At 45.9% G+C, this 15,735-nt stretch overlaps 1 protein-coding gene across 2 annotated transcripts in view; it reads left to right on the top strand.

Annotated features, from left to right (window-relative positions):
• CDH16 (cadherin 16) overlaps positions 1-15,735 on the top strand; it is a 168,770-nt gene that overhangs the window by 119,707 nt on the left and 33,328 nt on the right. For both annotated transcript variants that reach the window (XM_033943230.1, XM_033943231.1), the window contains exons 15-16: positions 7,980-8,219; positions 10,701-10,817. In XM_033943230.1, coding sequence (XP_033799121.1) covers positions 7,980-8,219; positions 10,701-10,817 — 357 coding nt within the window. The remainder of the gene's footprint in view (positions 1-7,979; positions 8,220-10,700; positions 10,818-15,735) is intronic.

Raw genomic sequence — 15,735 nt, 5'->3', positions numbered from 1 at the left:
AACTATTTGAGGCTTGTGTGGATGGGATCAGGTGGTTTGCAGGGATGGGAACCGAGCTCACGGGGACTGGGCAGGGACGGAGACAAATTTTTTCCCCATGTCATTCTGTAGGCTGTGCCACAAATTGATTTCAACTACGTGCGGGCAAGCGGGGTGTCAGTCAGGTTGACGTAGCCGTCATAGCGCAAGCGGGCACGGGGTATGGCTCTCAAAAAAAAAAAAATCTTAATCGTTGTACTGCTGATTTTGACTCTTTTGACTAATAAGTTTGCCTACCACTGGTCTAGGTGAACCATCAGCCTTGTGCTCCCTCATTTTAACTTTTAGATCCCTAGGCTCCTCCTCTCCAAATTTTAATAATTAAACTCAACAGCTAGGATCGCTCATCCTCCCTCCTAAAATGATCTCATAAAAATGCATAAAGATGTAAAAGTACATATCACTGGATCTATGCATTTGTGTTGCTATCAAGACCTATGGTTTTGCTTTGATTGCAGCTGCTTTTTGCTGCTTCCCAGAACTGTGGGACTAGGCAACTACCAAAACCTGTGTAATGGTCAGTCCAAACCTCACAGAAACCAAGGAGGTTATCCTCCCGCTGTATAGGGCAATGGTGTGACTGCATCTGGATTACTGCATTCAATACTGGTCACCGTACCTTAAGAAGGATATGGTGATACTCGAGAGGGTCCAGAGAAGAGCAACAAAAATGATAAAGGTCATGGAGAACCTTCCATATGCTGAGAGACTGGAGAAGCTGGGGCTCTTTTCCCTGGAAAAACGGAGACTTAGAGGGGATATGATAGAAACTTACAAGATTATGAAGGGTATAGAGAAGGTAGAGAGGGACAGATTCTTCAGACTGGCAGGGGCAACAAAAACTAGAGGGCACTCAAAAAAATTGAAGGGAGACAGATTCAGAACAAATGCTAGGAAGTTCTCCTTCACTCAGAGGGTAGTGGACACCTGGAACTCGCTTCCAGAAGAGGTGGTAGAGCAGATTTTGGGTTTCAAAATGGGATTGGATGAGTTTTTGAAGGAAAAGGGGATTGAAGGGTATAATTAGATGGATACTATACAGCAAAATGTCTTAAATAATAGATAACTTACAGGTCATTGACCTGGGGGGCCACCGCAGGAGCGGACTGCTGGGCATGATGTACCTGTGGTCTGACTCGGCAGAGGCGATGCTTATGTTCTTATGTTCTTATGTTCTTCAGGAACCCTCTACCTAAACAAAATTAAGAAATGTCTAGCAGAAAATAACTCCTGCTAGGGTCCTATTTCCAGAACAACATCTGTTTTTCAGCCATCCTGACAGTACCTCTGTATAGTGAATATTTTACTGTTTCTGGAGGGTTCACAATTTAAAAAAAAAAACAGAAAAGTTGGCATGGGATATGAATCCAGGTTCTTTGGTTTACAACTACACTACACTAACCACTGTTTTCTTTAATGTCCATAACACCTGAGGCTGTCACAGAGCCTAGTATCCCCTTCTGGTTTTATTTTCAGAGGAGAGGGAGGGGGCACCAATCACTGAGGGATTATGTGGGCGCAGTGACATAGCGAAGGAGATTAGCAACTGGGGTAGTGGTGCCTGGCAACGCTGTGTCCCCCCTGCTCTTCCCTGCTATGCATATCTGCCCCTCACTGCTTGAGCGCCTCCCCATCCCCCACCTCCTGCGTACCTCTTGAGATATTTGCCAGTGTGCACAGCATCTTCCACCTGCTGCTCAAAAGAACATAAGAATTGCCACTGCTGGGTCAGACCAGGGGTCCATTGTGCCCAGCAATCTGCTCCCATGGTGACCCTTAGGTCAAAGACCAGTGCCCTAACTGAGTCTAGCCTTACCTATGTGCGTTCTGGTTCAGCAGCAACTTGTCTAACTTTGGCTTGAATCCCTGGAGGGTGTTTTCCCCTATGACAGACTCCGGAAGATTGTCCTTGATTTCTACCACTCTCTGGGTGAAGAACTTCCTTACGTTTGTACGGAATCTATCCCCTTTTAACTTTAGAGAGTGCCCTCTCGTTCTCTCTACCTTGGAGAGGGTGAACAACCTGTCTTTGTCTACTAAGTCTATTCCCTTCATTATCTTGAATGTTTCAATCATGTCCCCTCTCAGTCTCCTCTTTTCAAGGGAGAAGAGGCCCAGTTTCTCTAATCTCTCACGGTACGGCAACTCCTCCAGCCTCTTAACCATTTTAGTCACTCTTCTATGGACTCTTTCGAGTAGTACTGTGTCCTTCTTCTTATACGGCGACCAGTGCTGGACACAGTATTCCAGGTGGGAATGTACCATGGCCTGGTACAATGGCATGATAACCTTCTCCAATCTGTTTGTGATCCCCTTCTTAATCATTCCTAGCATTCCCTTTTTGCCGCCACCGCACTTTGTGCAGACAGCTTCATTGACTTGTCTACTAGTGCTCCCAAGTCTCTTTCCTGGGGGATCTCTCCGAGTACTGCACCGGACATCGTGTAGTCTGCACTTAGGCAGCTACATTGAACAATCTTTCCTTAGGCAGCTACACTGAACAATCTTTCCCCACAATAACTGACCGCTAAATCTTAACTCTGTTAGCACTACTCAATCTTTAACTTCACGGTCCTGCGGTATATAAACTGTTATTATTATTATTATTATTATTTGTGTATAAGATTTTTGTTACCGACATGCATCACCTTGCACTTATCCACTTTAAACCTCATTTTCCATGTCGCAGCCCATTTCTTGAGCATGTTTATGTCACGTTGCAGGTCTTTGCAATCCTTCTGTGTCTTCACTACTCTGAATAACTTCGTATCATCCGCAAATTTAATCACCTCGCTCGTTGTACCAATTTTCAGGTCGTTTATAAATATGTTGAAGAGCACGGGCCCGAGCACTGAACCCTGCGGCACTCCTCTTGTGACGCTTTTCCAGTCCGAGTATTGTCCATTTACCCCCCACTCTCTGTTTCCTATCCGCCAACCAGTTTTTCAATTTTTCGAAGTAGTCGTTCATGCGGGATCTTGTTGAATGCCAGGTAATGACAGCAGAAGAGAGCCGAAGCTAGTACGAGCAGCAGGTAGAAGATCTTCTCGCACTAGCAAACATTTCAAGAGGTGTGTTGGATGGGGTAGAGAGGAGGAAGGCTTGCCCTGGATCGGTAGCATGGAATGTTGCTATTCTTTTGGTTTTGGCCAGGTACTAGTGACCTGGATTGGCCACTGTGAGAACGGGCTACTGGGCTTGATGGACCATTGGTATGACCCAGTATGGCTGTTCTTATGCTCTTATGTGTGCCAAGTATAGAACAATCAAGCCATTGTAACATCACTGATGAGGTTGGCTCTGAGGCACTGTGGAATGAGGCATTATTACATTACATTACATTACATTACATTAGAGATTTCTATTCCGCCATTACCTTGCGGTTCAAGGCGGATTACAAAAGATATAGAAGATGGGTTACAAAAGAAGATCACTGGTAAAGAGTAGATCAGGTAGTATTAGTGAGTCAGGAAGATGGGAAGAAGGAATATATACAGAAATAAATTGTGTGCTGGAAAAATTATCCTATAAAAGAGATAAATGCAAAGGATGAACAACAGTGTGAGTTCAAGTGTAACTACTAGAATGAGATTTACATCCAGATACTCAAACCTTATGACATCACAATCTCAGCTCTGGAATGTTTCTCTCATTAGGGTTCCGGAATCTCCTTATTCTTTGAGATGCTGGAATGTTGCTACTCCTTGGGTTTTGGCCAGGTACTAGGGACCACCGTGAGAATGGGCTACTGGGCTTGATGGACCGTTGGTCTGACCCATGCTATGTTCTTATGTTCTCTCCCCCCCCCCCCGCCTTTCTTACCACGCCACTGTAGGGGTGTCATACCTTAATCCCTCCAGTGGACAGCTGCTCAATCAGAGCACTTTTCTGTAACTGGACATTACTGAAACAGGTCTAAATAAGGACGTCCTTCCTTTTAGACATAGATGTTTCTTCAAGGTTTATTAAAAATGTGATTAATTGCCTATCAACATTCTAGGCAATATACAGTACAGTTAATAATGAGGGGAACAAAATTAAAATAATTAACAAAAGCCAAGACATGGACAAGACCAACATATGAACATGAAACAAGAGGACAGAGAGTGAAATACAATATTATCAGAAAAGAATATAATTAAGGACCTCACAAAAGGGTAGGGAAAAAGGTAGTTCAGAACTGCCTTTCCTGAAACAGTGAAAGAATCCCAAGTTATAGAGCGAAAGCATCTCTGTATAGGAAATCTTTTAATGCTCCTTTAAATTTATCAATGTTTGATTCCTCCCTGAGATTGGAGGGAAGGGAGTTCCAGATTTGGGGTGCTGTAACGGCGAATGAAGTGGTTCTTCCCCTATGGTAATCGCTGTTGTACCTCCAGATTTCAGGCCCTTCCTAGTCCTGCCCAAAACACACCCAGACATATTCCCTTGCTATTTGGGCATACTGCAATTTTGGATGTCCCAAATCTGCCTATCCAAAATCAGGATTTGGATGTTTCAAGCACATGGATGCCCATTTCGGCCTTTTGAGACATCCAGATACTTAAAAAATGAGCACTATAGTATATAAAAAAAATGCATCTGCATAGTAAGGGGGGGGGCGGGGGTGGTCTGGAACAGGCACCATTTTGCTAAGGGCGTGGCACCCCTCTTCCTCCCCCCACTCCTCTCCTTGCCGTGCACCCGCATGCCCGCCCCTTGCCTTCCCCATACCTTTTTTTACTTCCCCGGCGCAAGGTTGCTGTCCATGTTGGCATCGGCGCTCTCTTTGACATCACTTCCGGGTGATGCGCCTAGGGAGTGACTTCAAAGGGCGAGCTGACACTGACGTGGGCATGCTGCTCACGCTGGAGGAGTTAAAAAGGGAAGGGGAAAGGGGGCGCGTGCGCGGTGAGGAAGAGGGTGACCCCCCACCCCGGGCTCCTCTCACCCTTACTACACCACTGATTTTACATGCATTAATCCATAGGACACAATAAATGTAAAATCAATTTTGTATACCCAACTTTTTTTTTAACGTCCCAACAAACCAAATGGATGCTAATGAGTGTATATCCCTGCCTCATTCACTGTAACATTGCTATGCCAGAAAACCAGTGGGATCATGATCCTGGCAGACTTATGGAGAACGAAGACGTGGTAATCACCAGACATTGTGGTAAAAGAGAAAAGTATAAGAACGGCACTAGAAAGAGAAATATTGGTACAAAGTGACTACCGTATTCTGAATAAATTCAATCAAAGACTGAAATTTGGCAGCTAAAATTTAATGCTAAGAAATGCAAGGTCATGCATTTGGGCTGCAAAAACCCAAAGGAACGGTACAGTTTAGGAGGTGAAGAACTTAAATGATTGTACTTGTGTGACTGCATCTTAAGGTGGCCAAACAGGTTGAAAAGGTAATGGCGAAAGCTAGAAGGATGCTAGGGTGAATAGGAAGAGGTATGGCCAGTAGGAAAAAGGAGGTATTGATGGCCCTGTATAAGACTCTTGTGAGACCTCATTTAGAATATTGTGTACAATTCTGGAGGCCGCACCTTGAAAAAGATATAAAAAGGATGGAGTCGGTCCAGAGGAAGGCTACTAAAATGGTGTGTGGTCTTCATGATAAGGCGTATGGGGACAGACTTAAAGATCTCAATCTGTATATTTTGGAGGAAAGGCGGGAGAGGGGAGATATGATAGAGACATTGAAATGCCTACATAATATAAATGTGCATGAGTTAAGTCTCTTTCATTTGAAAGGAAACTCTGAAATGAGAGGGCATAGGGTGAAGTTAAGAGGTTATAGGCCTGGAGCAATCTCAGGAAATACTTTTTTACAGAAAGGGTGGTAGGTGTGTGGAACAGTCTCCCAGAAGAGGTGGTGGAGACAGAGACTGTGTCTAAATTCAAAAGGGCCTGGGATAGGCATGTGGGATCTCTCGGAGTGCCAAAGTGGTCAAAAGGAATATTCAGTAGCACTTTCTGAGTGGAGGAGTGGTCTACTGGTTTGGAGCCGCTGCCTCAGCACCCTGAGGTTGTGAGTTTGATTCCCACTGCAGCTCCTTGTGACTCTGGGCAGTGGCGTAGCTGGGGAGGTTGCAGTGGCACCTGGCATCCCCTGCTCTTCCCCGTCCCCACTTAAGCACCCCTCCCCGCTCTTCCCACAGTTTGAACACCCCACCCCCACCCTCGCCACTCATGTAACTCTTGCTGCTCGCGCCAGCCTCAGCTCCCTACTGACGTCACATCCTGGTCCTGTGACATCAGGAAGCCGAGGCCGGCACGAGCAGCAGGCGGAAGATGCTTCTTGCACCGGCAAACATTTCAAGAGGTACGCCCAGGGCTACTGAGAAAAAATCCAGGCCCCGGTGTGTGGGCCCTTATACAAAATTCTACTGTGTGTATTATTATTCATTTCTTTATTTCTAACAATCGTAGATTACATTGATACATTGCTATTGTCTTTCCGCTAACCGTTAAGCCATTTATAGTCTCGAATCTCTCGATAACGTAGACAAAAAGGCACGCAATGTCAGTGGGTCCTTTATGCTACAATTACAGCATTTACAGGGAACTTTACCTGTGCAATTATTTCTTCCTTCCTTGTCCTGTAAAGTCTTTGTGGCAGTCCACGATGAATCAGCGTGGCTCGTGTCCCGTTTTCTTCTTCCCAGGATTCGGTGGGAAAGCAAGGAGGAGTAGTCCGAGCAATAAGTTTGAAGCTAGGAATGAACACGTGAGAACACTCGTCGATAGTCACTTTCACAAGTTTTTGTTCGTTGAATTTGAATGCACCGTATTATGTCACTCAAAAGTATTTTATCATTGTCATGGCCTTCTATTGCTTCACGCTCACTCAACGCTTCACAATCTTGTACGTGAAAGTTCTCGCGCCGTTCATAGTCTTAGTTTGTATGGACGTCTCCTTCTCGAGACAACAACACGTTTCGTTTTTCATGATGTTTCTTGGGCTTCATTGGACCCCCCTTGAGCTTCATAGGCCCTGGAGTGATGTACTGGCTGCACCCCCCTCTCCTCAGGCCTGGGTATGCCTGGTGGGGCAAAGAGGAGGAGAGACACCGGTGCCCCTGCATAGATGATGGCCAGGGTGGGCCACCCCACCCCTTACTACACTATTGACTCCAGGCAAGTCACTTAACACTTCATTGACCTACATATAAAATAAGTACCTGTCTAAAATATTACATTACATTATATTACTGATTTCTATTCCGCCATTACTTTGCAGTTCAAGGCGGATTACATCCAAACTAAAAACAAGAATTATATTTCAACTTTGAAGTAATAGAATAAACGATGAGATAAAATTTTAAGGGATAATTATGGGTTTTAGATAATGTTTGGTAATTAGAAAAAAATTAGAGAGTACTAAGGGTTTATAGAGTGTTGGATGTTGGTTTAGGATTGTTGTGCTGGATAGGTTTAACGTGTTTTTTGAAGAGTATGGTTTTAATTTCTTTCTTGAAAGTTTTGTAATCTGTGGATGAAGATAACAGAGTGGTGAGTTGTTTGTCCAACTTAGCTGCTTTGGAGGCTATTAAGTTGTCATAGAGTTTTTTTCGTTTGACATTTTTGGATGGTGGGTAATAGAATAGTGAATGGGTTCTTCTGTGTCTGATTGAGGAGGATTGATTTAGTCTGTTTTTCCATTAAGTTGGGCTTTCTCCATTGATAGCCTTGTAAAGTAAGCAGTAGAATTTGAAGTTCACTCTTGCTTCTATTGGAAGCCAATGCGAATCACTTTGATTATAACCACACAGAATATGCAAGATCAAGTCCTATCCCCCTTTACCTTTTACTATTTGGTTAGAACCTCTGAATATTCCATTGGCCAGCACTGACCAGTTATTAGCCCCTTTGTATATTGGCCGGATAGAAATTAAGACTGACGTGTGTGCTTAACCTGCCTTTTTTTTTGTTTGCTTATTTTGTAGACAGCCCATCGGTGTCCGCCACTGCAGAAGTAGTGATTCATCTTGTAGATGTCAATGACAACTCCCCTATCCTGGTTGGAGATTACTCCGAGGAATTCCTCTGTACCTCAAAACAAGAAGGGCAAGCTATCACTCTCGGTGCTTTTGACCGGGATTCCACAAAGCATAGCGCCCCATTTATTTTTGCTCTTTCTCAAGACCCCACCATTCAAAGAAATTGGAGAATTGACGCCATCAATGGTATGTAGACAAATCAAAGATCTCATGATTTATCATATATCTTTGTACTATGATATTGCTTGTCCTTCTTGTCCTATAACAGAGTGAAAATGCTCCATGTTGGTATAAATGAATTCAACTACATTTTGCAAAATACATGCCTAAATCATAGTGTTCTATAATCCACATGCTTACCTGCTAGCACTGTCTACACCCCGACTAAACTCCAACCATGTGCATGCCCACAGAGAAAGTACATACCATATAGACAATGGGGAATATTCTATAAACGGCATCCCGATTTTAGGTAGCCTACTGCTGTCTGACCACCAATCGGGATGCACATTTTTTCAAAAATCATCCCAAGCAGGCCACCTACATTGTAAGTGCCTCCATGAGCCTAGGGAGGCACATAGGGCCGCCTAAGCTTGCCTAAGGCTAGATGTGGGTATGGTTTTGCCCAGAAGTGGTCTTAGGCGAACTAGGTGGCTCTCCACGCCTCCCTAAGCCCATGATAGGTGCCTGAAATGTAGGCCAGTCCCTCCCCTCATGACAAAAAAATGGCCCAAAAATGGGGTTTTCAGTTTATATGCGGGTCAGCACCCACCTTTCCCCTTCCAAATCTGTTGCAGGCCTCCGCCAGACCTGCAATAAGACCTGGTAGTCTAGCAGTGGGCTGGGACTGGAGGGATTCCTCCCACCTCCTGTCCTGGCTGACTCTAATAACTTTCACCTTCCTCCTGCCTCCCTGGCATACCTTTCAAACCTCTGGTGGTGTAGCGGTGAACCGGGGCAGGAGCAATCTTCCTACGCTCATGCCCCATGCAGAGCCAGTAGCTGAATGGCTGCCACAAGTTCTCGCGAGCTCCTGGGGGTAGGAGCGTAGGAAGATCGCTCCTGACTCAGTTCATCGCTGGACCACCAGGGATTTGAAAGGTAAATCAGGGAGGAGGGAGGGAGGTGAAAGTTATTAGAGTCAGCTGGGACAGGAGATAGGAGGGATTCCTTCTGTCCCAGCTCACTGCTGGCCCACCAGGTCTTATAGCAGGCCTGGTGGAGGCCTGCAAGACATTGGTAGGGAGGGGGGGACAGTGTGCAGAGCCTGGAAGGGCAGGGAGGGGGTTGGGTGCAGAGCCTGGCAGGGCACTTGAAAATTAACCCCCCAGTTGATATTTGAGTCAACCTTTTTTCCTCCTTTGGGGGAGAAAAAGGTTATCTCAGTTTATATTTGGGTTGGTTTATATTGAAGTATATACGGTAATTAATTTACAAACATATCTGGGTGACCTAATCCAAATTTGGGTGACTTACGCAGAATCTGAGGGACAATGTCATAAAAGACATTGACTGGGGCACATCTGAGCGAAGCAAGGGCAAAATCACAAGATATGCACATAGACTGTAAGCAACCTTAATTTATGCACACACTTCAATGCTCTATGTGTGGATATTTAAACATCCTCTCGAGCAGGCACACTGTCTATGCCATCAATATAGGTGCAATCTCTGCAGGACTTATGCCAGAATTTACTCCCTCTTCTACAAAACCATAGCGCAGTTTTTTAGGAATTCCATGAGCATCGGAGCTGTTACCACTGCAACCGGTGCTAAAAACTATGCTATGGTTTTGTAAAAGAGGGGGTTTATAAATTTATTGATTATTAAAAGACTTTCCATACCACCTTTACAGGGAAGGCCAAAGTGGTGTACAGACTAAAAAATAGGATAGAAAGGAAGGATATATTTATATTAGACAGAAACAGGCACAACAAAGAAATCATACATACTAAATTACATAAAATTCTAAAATCTTTAAAAAAAAAAAATAAAGATGTAAAATAAGGTAAGGTAAAATAATAATAATGAACATAAGAATAGCCTTACTGGGTCAGACCTAAGGTCAGACCAAGTTTTCACGGTGGCCAATCCAGGTCACTAGTACCTGGCCAAAACCCAAGGTGTAGCAATATTCCATACTACCAATCCAGGACAAGCAGTGGCTTCCCCCATCTCTTCCTCAGTAACAGACTATGGACTTTTCCTCCAGGAACTTGTCCAAACCTTTCTTAAAACCAGCTACACTATCCGCTTTTACCACATCCTCTGGCAATGCATTCCAGAGCTTAACTATTCTCTGAGTGAAAAATAATTTCCTCCTATTGGTTTTAAAAGTATTTCCGTGTAACTTCATCGAGTGTCCCCTAGTCTTTGTAATTTTTAATGGAGTGAAAAATCAATCCACTTGTACCCGTTCTACTCCACTCAGGATTTTGTAGACTTCAATCATATCTCCCCTCAGCTGTCTCTTAGCCTAACCGTTTTAGTCTTTCCTCATATGAGAGAAAGTATTGTAACTCGGTTCCAGAACACAGTTACAAATACTGCATTAAGGCACATGTTTTGTCTTTATAAAATAGGCCCAAGATTAGTGCTTTCTAGCCCACTTAACTTAGGCAACCTGTTATACAATCTCCTCGCTGTGTGTTTCCTATTGTCTTTCAGAGACACATTCTCAGCTCTCAATGGGAATCAGCTGGCTGGAACCAAAAGTGCACCTTGTTCCTATTACCATCTCAGATAGTGGAAAACCACCTCAGAACCAGCATATCCAACTGCCAGGTAGAGTAACAAGAGAAAAAGGATTTCCACTAAAAGTAATCCTTTACAGGTACTGTTGACCAATGTTATTTACAGAACATTATATAAATGAGATTTTGGGTTTTTTAGGCCTAATAGGTCTATTTATTTATTTTTGACATGTCTTCTCTGCCCAAAACCTAAAATAAAGAGCATACAGTATATATACAAATTATATAATCAAATACAGTGGTACCTTGGTTTACGAGCATAATTCATTCCAGAAGCATGCTCGTAAACCAAAATACTCGTACATCAAAGAGAGTTTCCCTATAGGAACTAAGGGAAACTTGCTTGATTCGTTCCCACCCACCCCCATCCCCCGAGGCCAGCGGCACTGCTCTACCACCCCCCAAGAACCGACATTGCTCCCCCCGCTCATGAAGGCCCCCCCAGCGTGATCTGCCCCCCCCCCCCGGCTTGTTTCACCCCCCCCCCCCCGCTTGTGGCGCCCCCCCCCCGTGATCCAGCACCCTCCGCTCGCGTCGCACCCCCTCCCCGCCGCGATCCCTCATCAAAAAGGCACCCACCCACCCACCCACCCGATCACATTTCTTACCCCCTATTTGGCTCCGGCACCAATGCACAGGACATGCCGGTGCCCAAAGATCTGCCTCCTTTGCGCTGGGCCTTGAGCATCTGTGCATGCTCAAGGCCTTTGGGTTCCCATTCTCTCACTAAATTCTGCGCACAACTTAATGTTTTGCAATTGTTTATTAAATTATCTTTCAATTAAAATGCCAATTAAGCTAATTAAAAAATCTTGACTTGCATGTGGAATTCAGCAAGGCACTGCTGGGTGCCGCCGATCTAGATTCCTAGCAGCGTCTAACCCAGGCACCATTTACAGAATTAGTGAGACATACCTAAAGCAAGAGCTCGTAACACCTCCCAAATAGGAGGTAGAAAGTATTCCTGTGTAATTGTTCAATGGTTATGCGCTAATGCTAATGGACATAAATTCTACAATTAGAAAAATGCCTATTTTATGGTTAGAGTCGGAATGGGCTTAGCGCGCAGGAAAGTCCCAGGTAAGGGTGATCTAAGCCCAGTGGCATAGCGAGGGTGAGAGGCAGGCGGGGTGGTGGTGCCCCTCCCCCACACCCTTCTCCATCCCTCACCCACGTCCGCTCCTGCCCCGCCCCCTCCTGCCATGTGCATGCGCCCCTTCCCTTCCCCGCACCTCCTTAACATTCCCAACGCAAACAGCAACCCCGACCTGCTGCTTACGCCAGCGTCTGCTCTTCCTTTCCTCTGACGCCACTTCCTAGGCGCGGATCCAGCAAATGACATCAGAAGACGAGCCAAGGCTGGCGCAAGCAGCAGGTTGGCGGTTGCTGCTCACGCCTTGAACACTAAAGAGGTAGGAGGGAAGGGATGTTCGTGGCTGTAGTGGGGAAGGAGCAGGGGGTGGAGGGGAGGATGGGTGCCGGTGCCCCCACCAAGACAGCGCCCGGGGCAGACCGTCCCCTCCCGCCCCCTCCCCCCTTATTACACCACTGGCTAAGCCCATTTACTCTTATAGTTCTTAAAGTAGAGCACTGAAAATCTCACAACTTCACGCCCAATATTTTTCAGTAAGTGCGTTTGAATCTCTAATGTTTATAGGGATCCTCAGACCACCCCTCGAGTAGCCTAACTCGCAGCGGTCTTAATCCTCATTAGTCCCAATAACATTAGTTATAGCCAATAAAATTCATCTGAAGTATTCTTTCATTCATTTTATATTGATTTTATAAATATAAGTTACTTAGCTTTTCTTAATTTATTCCCCTTGCTTGCCAACACGTTTCGAAATACTTTATCAAGGTCGGGGATACGTGAACAAGGGCAGTCCTAAAGACTGTTCATTAACAGCCACCGTTGCTTATTAAAAGGGCCCCTTTCTTTCCAACATATCGGATAAGCAGGTCCTATCCATGACAATGCGTTCTCCTAAGGACGCTCACAAATGATAGCGTCTGGAGTTTTCAAAGAATGAAATTCACAGTGCTAATGAACGAAAGCATTACACTTGTCCGGAAGCCAGGAACGATGCCAGCAGGTTTCATATACATTGATATAAAATGATCTGCCAGGGACTTTCCCCCCTACTGCTCAAGATTATTCAGACTCCTAATTTAATACTGCATGGTTGTCTGATTCATACTCCAACACGATAACAAACAAAGCATGTGGTGTCACTTCAGTCTAGATCTCATACCGCCGAGCAGAGCTGGCTGAATATGTGCTGTGGTTCCAGGAATACAGAAGGAGAGTTAGCGATTTGCCTGCCCACATAACGAAGCTTAATCAGTTCTGTGAAATGCGCCCTTTATTTATTTCCTTCAGAATGGTTCATAGTCTTCATTTGCGAGTGAAACTCTAAGTTAGAATGAATGGGGGAAATGATAAATGAGCACAATATGCAAATAGGAAGTTGTATCCTACCCCCCCTCATTCTATAACTTGGGGCTTCATGTTAGGTGCCAAGAGTGCAAATAAGTTTAAAGTGACAGCACTTACACGCAACAGAGAACCAATAAAGCACAGTTACTTACCGTAACAGGTGTTATCCAGGGACAGCAGGCATATATTCTCACATGTGGGTGGGTGACGTCATCTACGGAGCCCCAGCGCGGACAGCTTTTCAAGCAAACTTGCTAGAAGTTTCAAGTTTGCACACTGCACCACGCATGTGCTAGCCTTCTTGCCACTAGAGGGCGCATCCCCACCTCGTGGTCCTCAGTTCCATAACATAGCAAAGAAAGCCATCCCCGGGGAGGTGGGCGGGTTGTGAGAATATATGCCTGCTGTCCCTGGATAACACCTGTTACGGTAAGTAACTGTGCTTTATCCCAGGACAAGCAGGCATGATATTCTCACATGTGGGTGACCTCCAAGCCAACCAAAAAAGGGCAGGTGGGAGGATGGCAATTATGAAAACAAATTACGTAACACCGACTGGCCAAACCGGCCGTCGCTTCTGGACAAAGTATCCAGACAGTAGTGGGAGGTGAACGTATGAACCGAAGACCAAGTGGCAGCTTTACAAATGTCCTCCATAGGTGTAGATCGGAGGAAAGCCACAGAAGCTGCCATCGCCCGGACTTTATGACCCGTAACGCGACCCGCAAGCGGGAGACCAGCCTGAGCGTAGCAAAAAGAAATGCAAGCAGCTAACCAGTTGGACAAGGTGCGCTTTGAAACCGGGTGTCCCAAACGATTAGGATCAAAGGACAAAAATAATTGAGGAACCTTCCGATAAGACTTGGAGCGTTGGAGATAAAAGGCCAACGCCCTCTTACAGTCAAGGGTATGAAGCGCCGCCTCACCAGGATGAGAATGGGGCTTCGGAAAAAACACCGGAAGAACAATAGACTGATTGAGGTGGAAATCAGACACAACCTTAGGTAAAAATTTGGGATGGGTGCGAAGAACCACCTTATCATGATGAAAAACCGTGAAAGGAGGATCCGCAACCAATGACTGTAACTCACTGATTCGACGAGCAGATGTGAGTGCAATCAAAAAGACTACTTTCCAAGTAAGAAACTTAAGCTGCGACTTGTCGATGGGTTCAAAGGGAGGCTTCATAAGCTGAGCCAAGACCACATTAAGATCCCACACCACCGGAGGAGGTTTCAGAGGAGGATGGATATTCACTAGCCCCATCATGAAACGTGTCACCAGAGGATGAAGAGAGAGAGAACGACCCTCAAGATGCCGATGGAATGCTGCAATGGCACTGAGATGCACCCGAATGGAAGTCGTTTTCAGGCCAGACTCAGACAAATGCAAAAGGTATTCCAGAATCGAAGCCACAGGCACCGAATCTGGTCGCAAACTATTCAAAGAACACCAGGATGTAAACCTGGTCCATTTCTGAGTATAGCAAAGCCGAGTCGAGACCTTACGCGAGGCCTCCAAAACATCCCTCACAGCCCGAGAGACCGGAAGCGAAGTCAGAGGGAGAGAAACCAAGCAGTCAGATGTAAAGACTGAAGATTGGGATGTAACAGCGAACCCCGACTCTGAGACAGCAGAGAGGGAAACACCGGTAGAAGCAGAGGTTCCCTGGTACTGAGTTGAAGGAGTAGGGAGAACCAGGGCTGCCTCGGCCACCGAGGTGCAATGAGGATCATGGAGGCTCCGGTCGATCTGAGATGAACCAGCGTTCTCAAAATCAGAGGGAACGGCGGAAACGCATAAAGGAACCTCCCCTCCCATTCTAGGAGGAAGGCATCCGCTTCGAGACGATCCGGAGTGTAGATCCGAGAGCAATAGAGGGGTAACTTGCAATTCTCCGGAGAGGCAAACAGATCCACTTGAGGAGTTCCCCAGCGGTCGAAAACCTCGCGAAGTACTCGGGAGTTCAGAGACCATTTGTGCGGCTGGAGAAGACGACTGAGTTTGTCTGCCAGCTGGTTCTGCTCTCCCTGAATGTAGACCGCCCGCAGGAATATGTTCTGGGAAATTGCCCAGTCCCAAAGACGGAGAGCCTCTCGGCATAGAGGCCAAGAACCCGTACCCCCCTGTTTGTTGACATAGTACATCGCTACCTGATTGTCCGTCCGCACGAGTACTACCTGGTCGTGCAGCAGGTGGACAAAAGCTCGCGCAGCCAGAAAAATGGCGCGAAGCTCCAGCACATTGATGTGGCACCGACGGTCCTCGACCGACCACAGACCCTGCGTCCTCAGACCGTCCAGGTGCGCTCCCCACGCGTACTCGGAAGAGTCCGTCGTCAAAACCTTGGTGTGAGGAGGAACGCGAAACAGCAAACCCCCTGACAAAGTGGAAGAGTTGGTCCACCAACGGAGCGATCGACGTAAACAAGGAGTTACTGATATCCGGGAAGACACCGGATCGCGATCCTGGCGCCACTGCGACGCCAGAGTCCATTGCGCGATTCTCAGGT

The sequence above is a fragment of the Geotrypetes seraphini genome, chromosome 4, assembly GCF_902459505.1.
Source record: "Geotrypetes seraphini chromosome 4, aGeoSer1.1, whole genome shotgun sequence".
NCBI lineage: Eukaryota > Metazoa > Chordata > Amphibia > Gymnophiona > Dermophiidae > Geotrypetes > Geotrypetes seraphini.
Note: the sequence above shows the minus strand (reverse complement) of the source record. Positions and strands in the feature narration are given on the sequence as shown.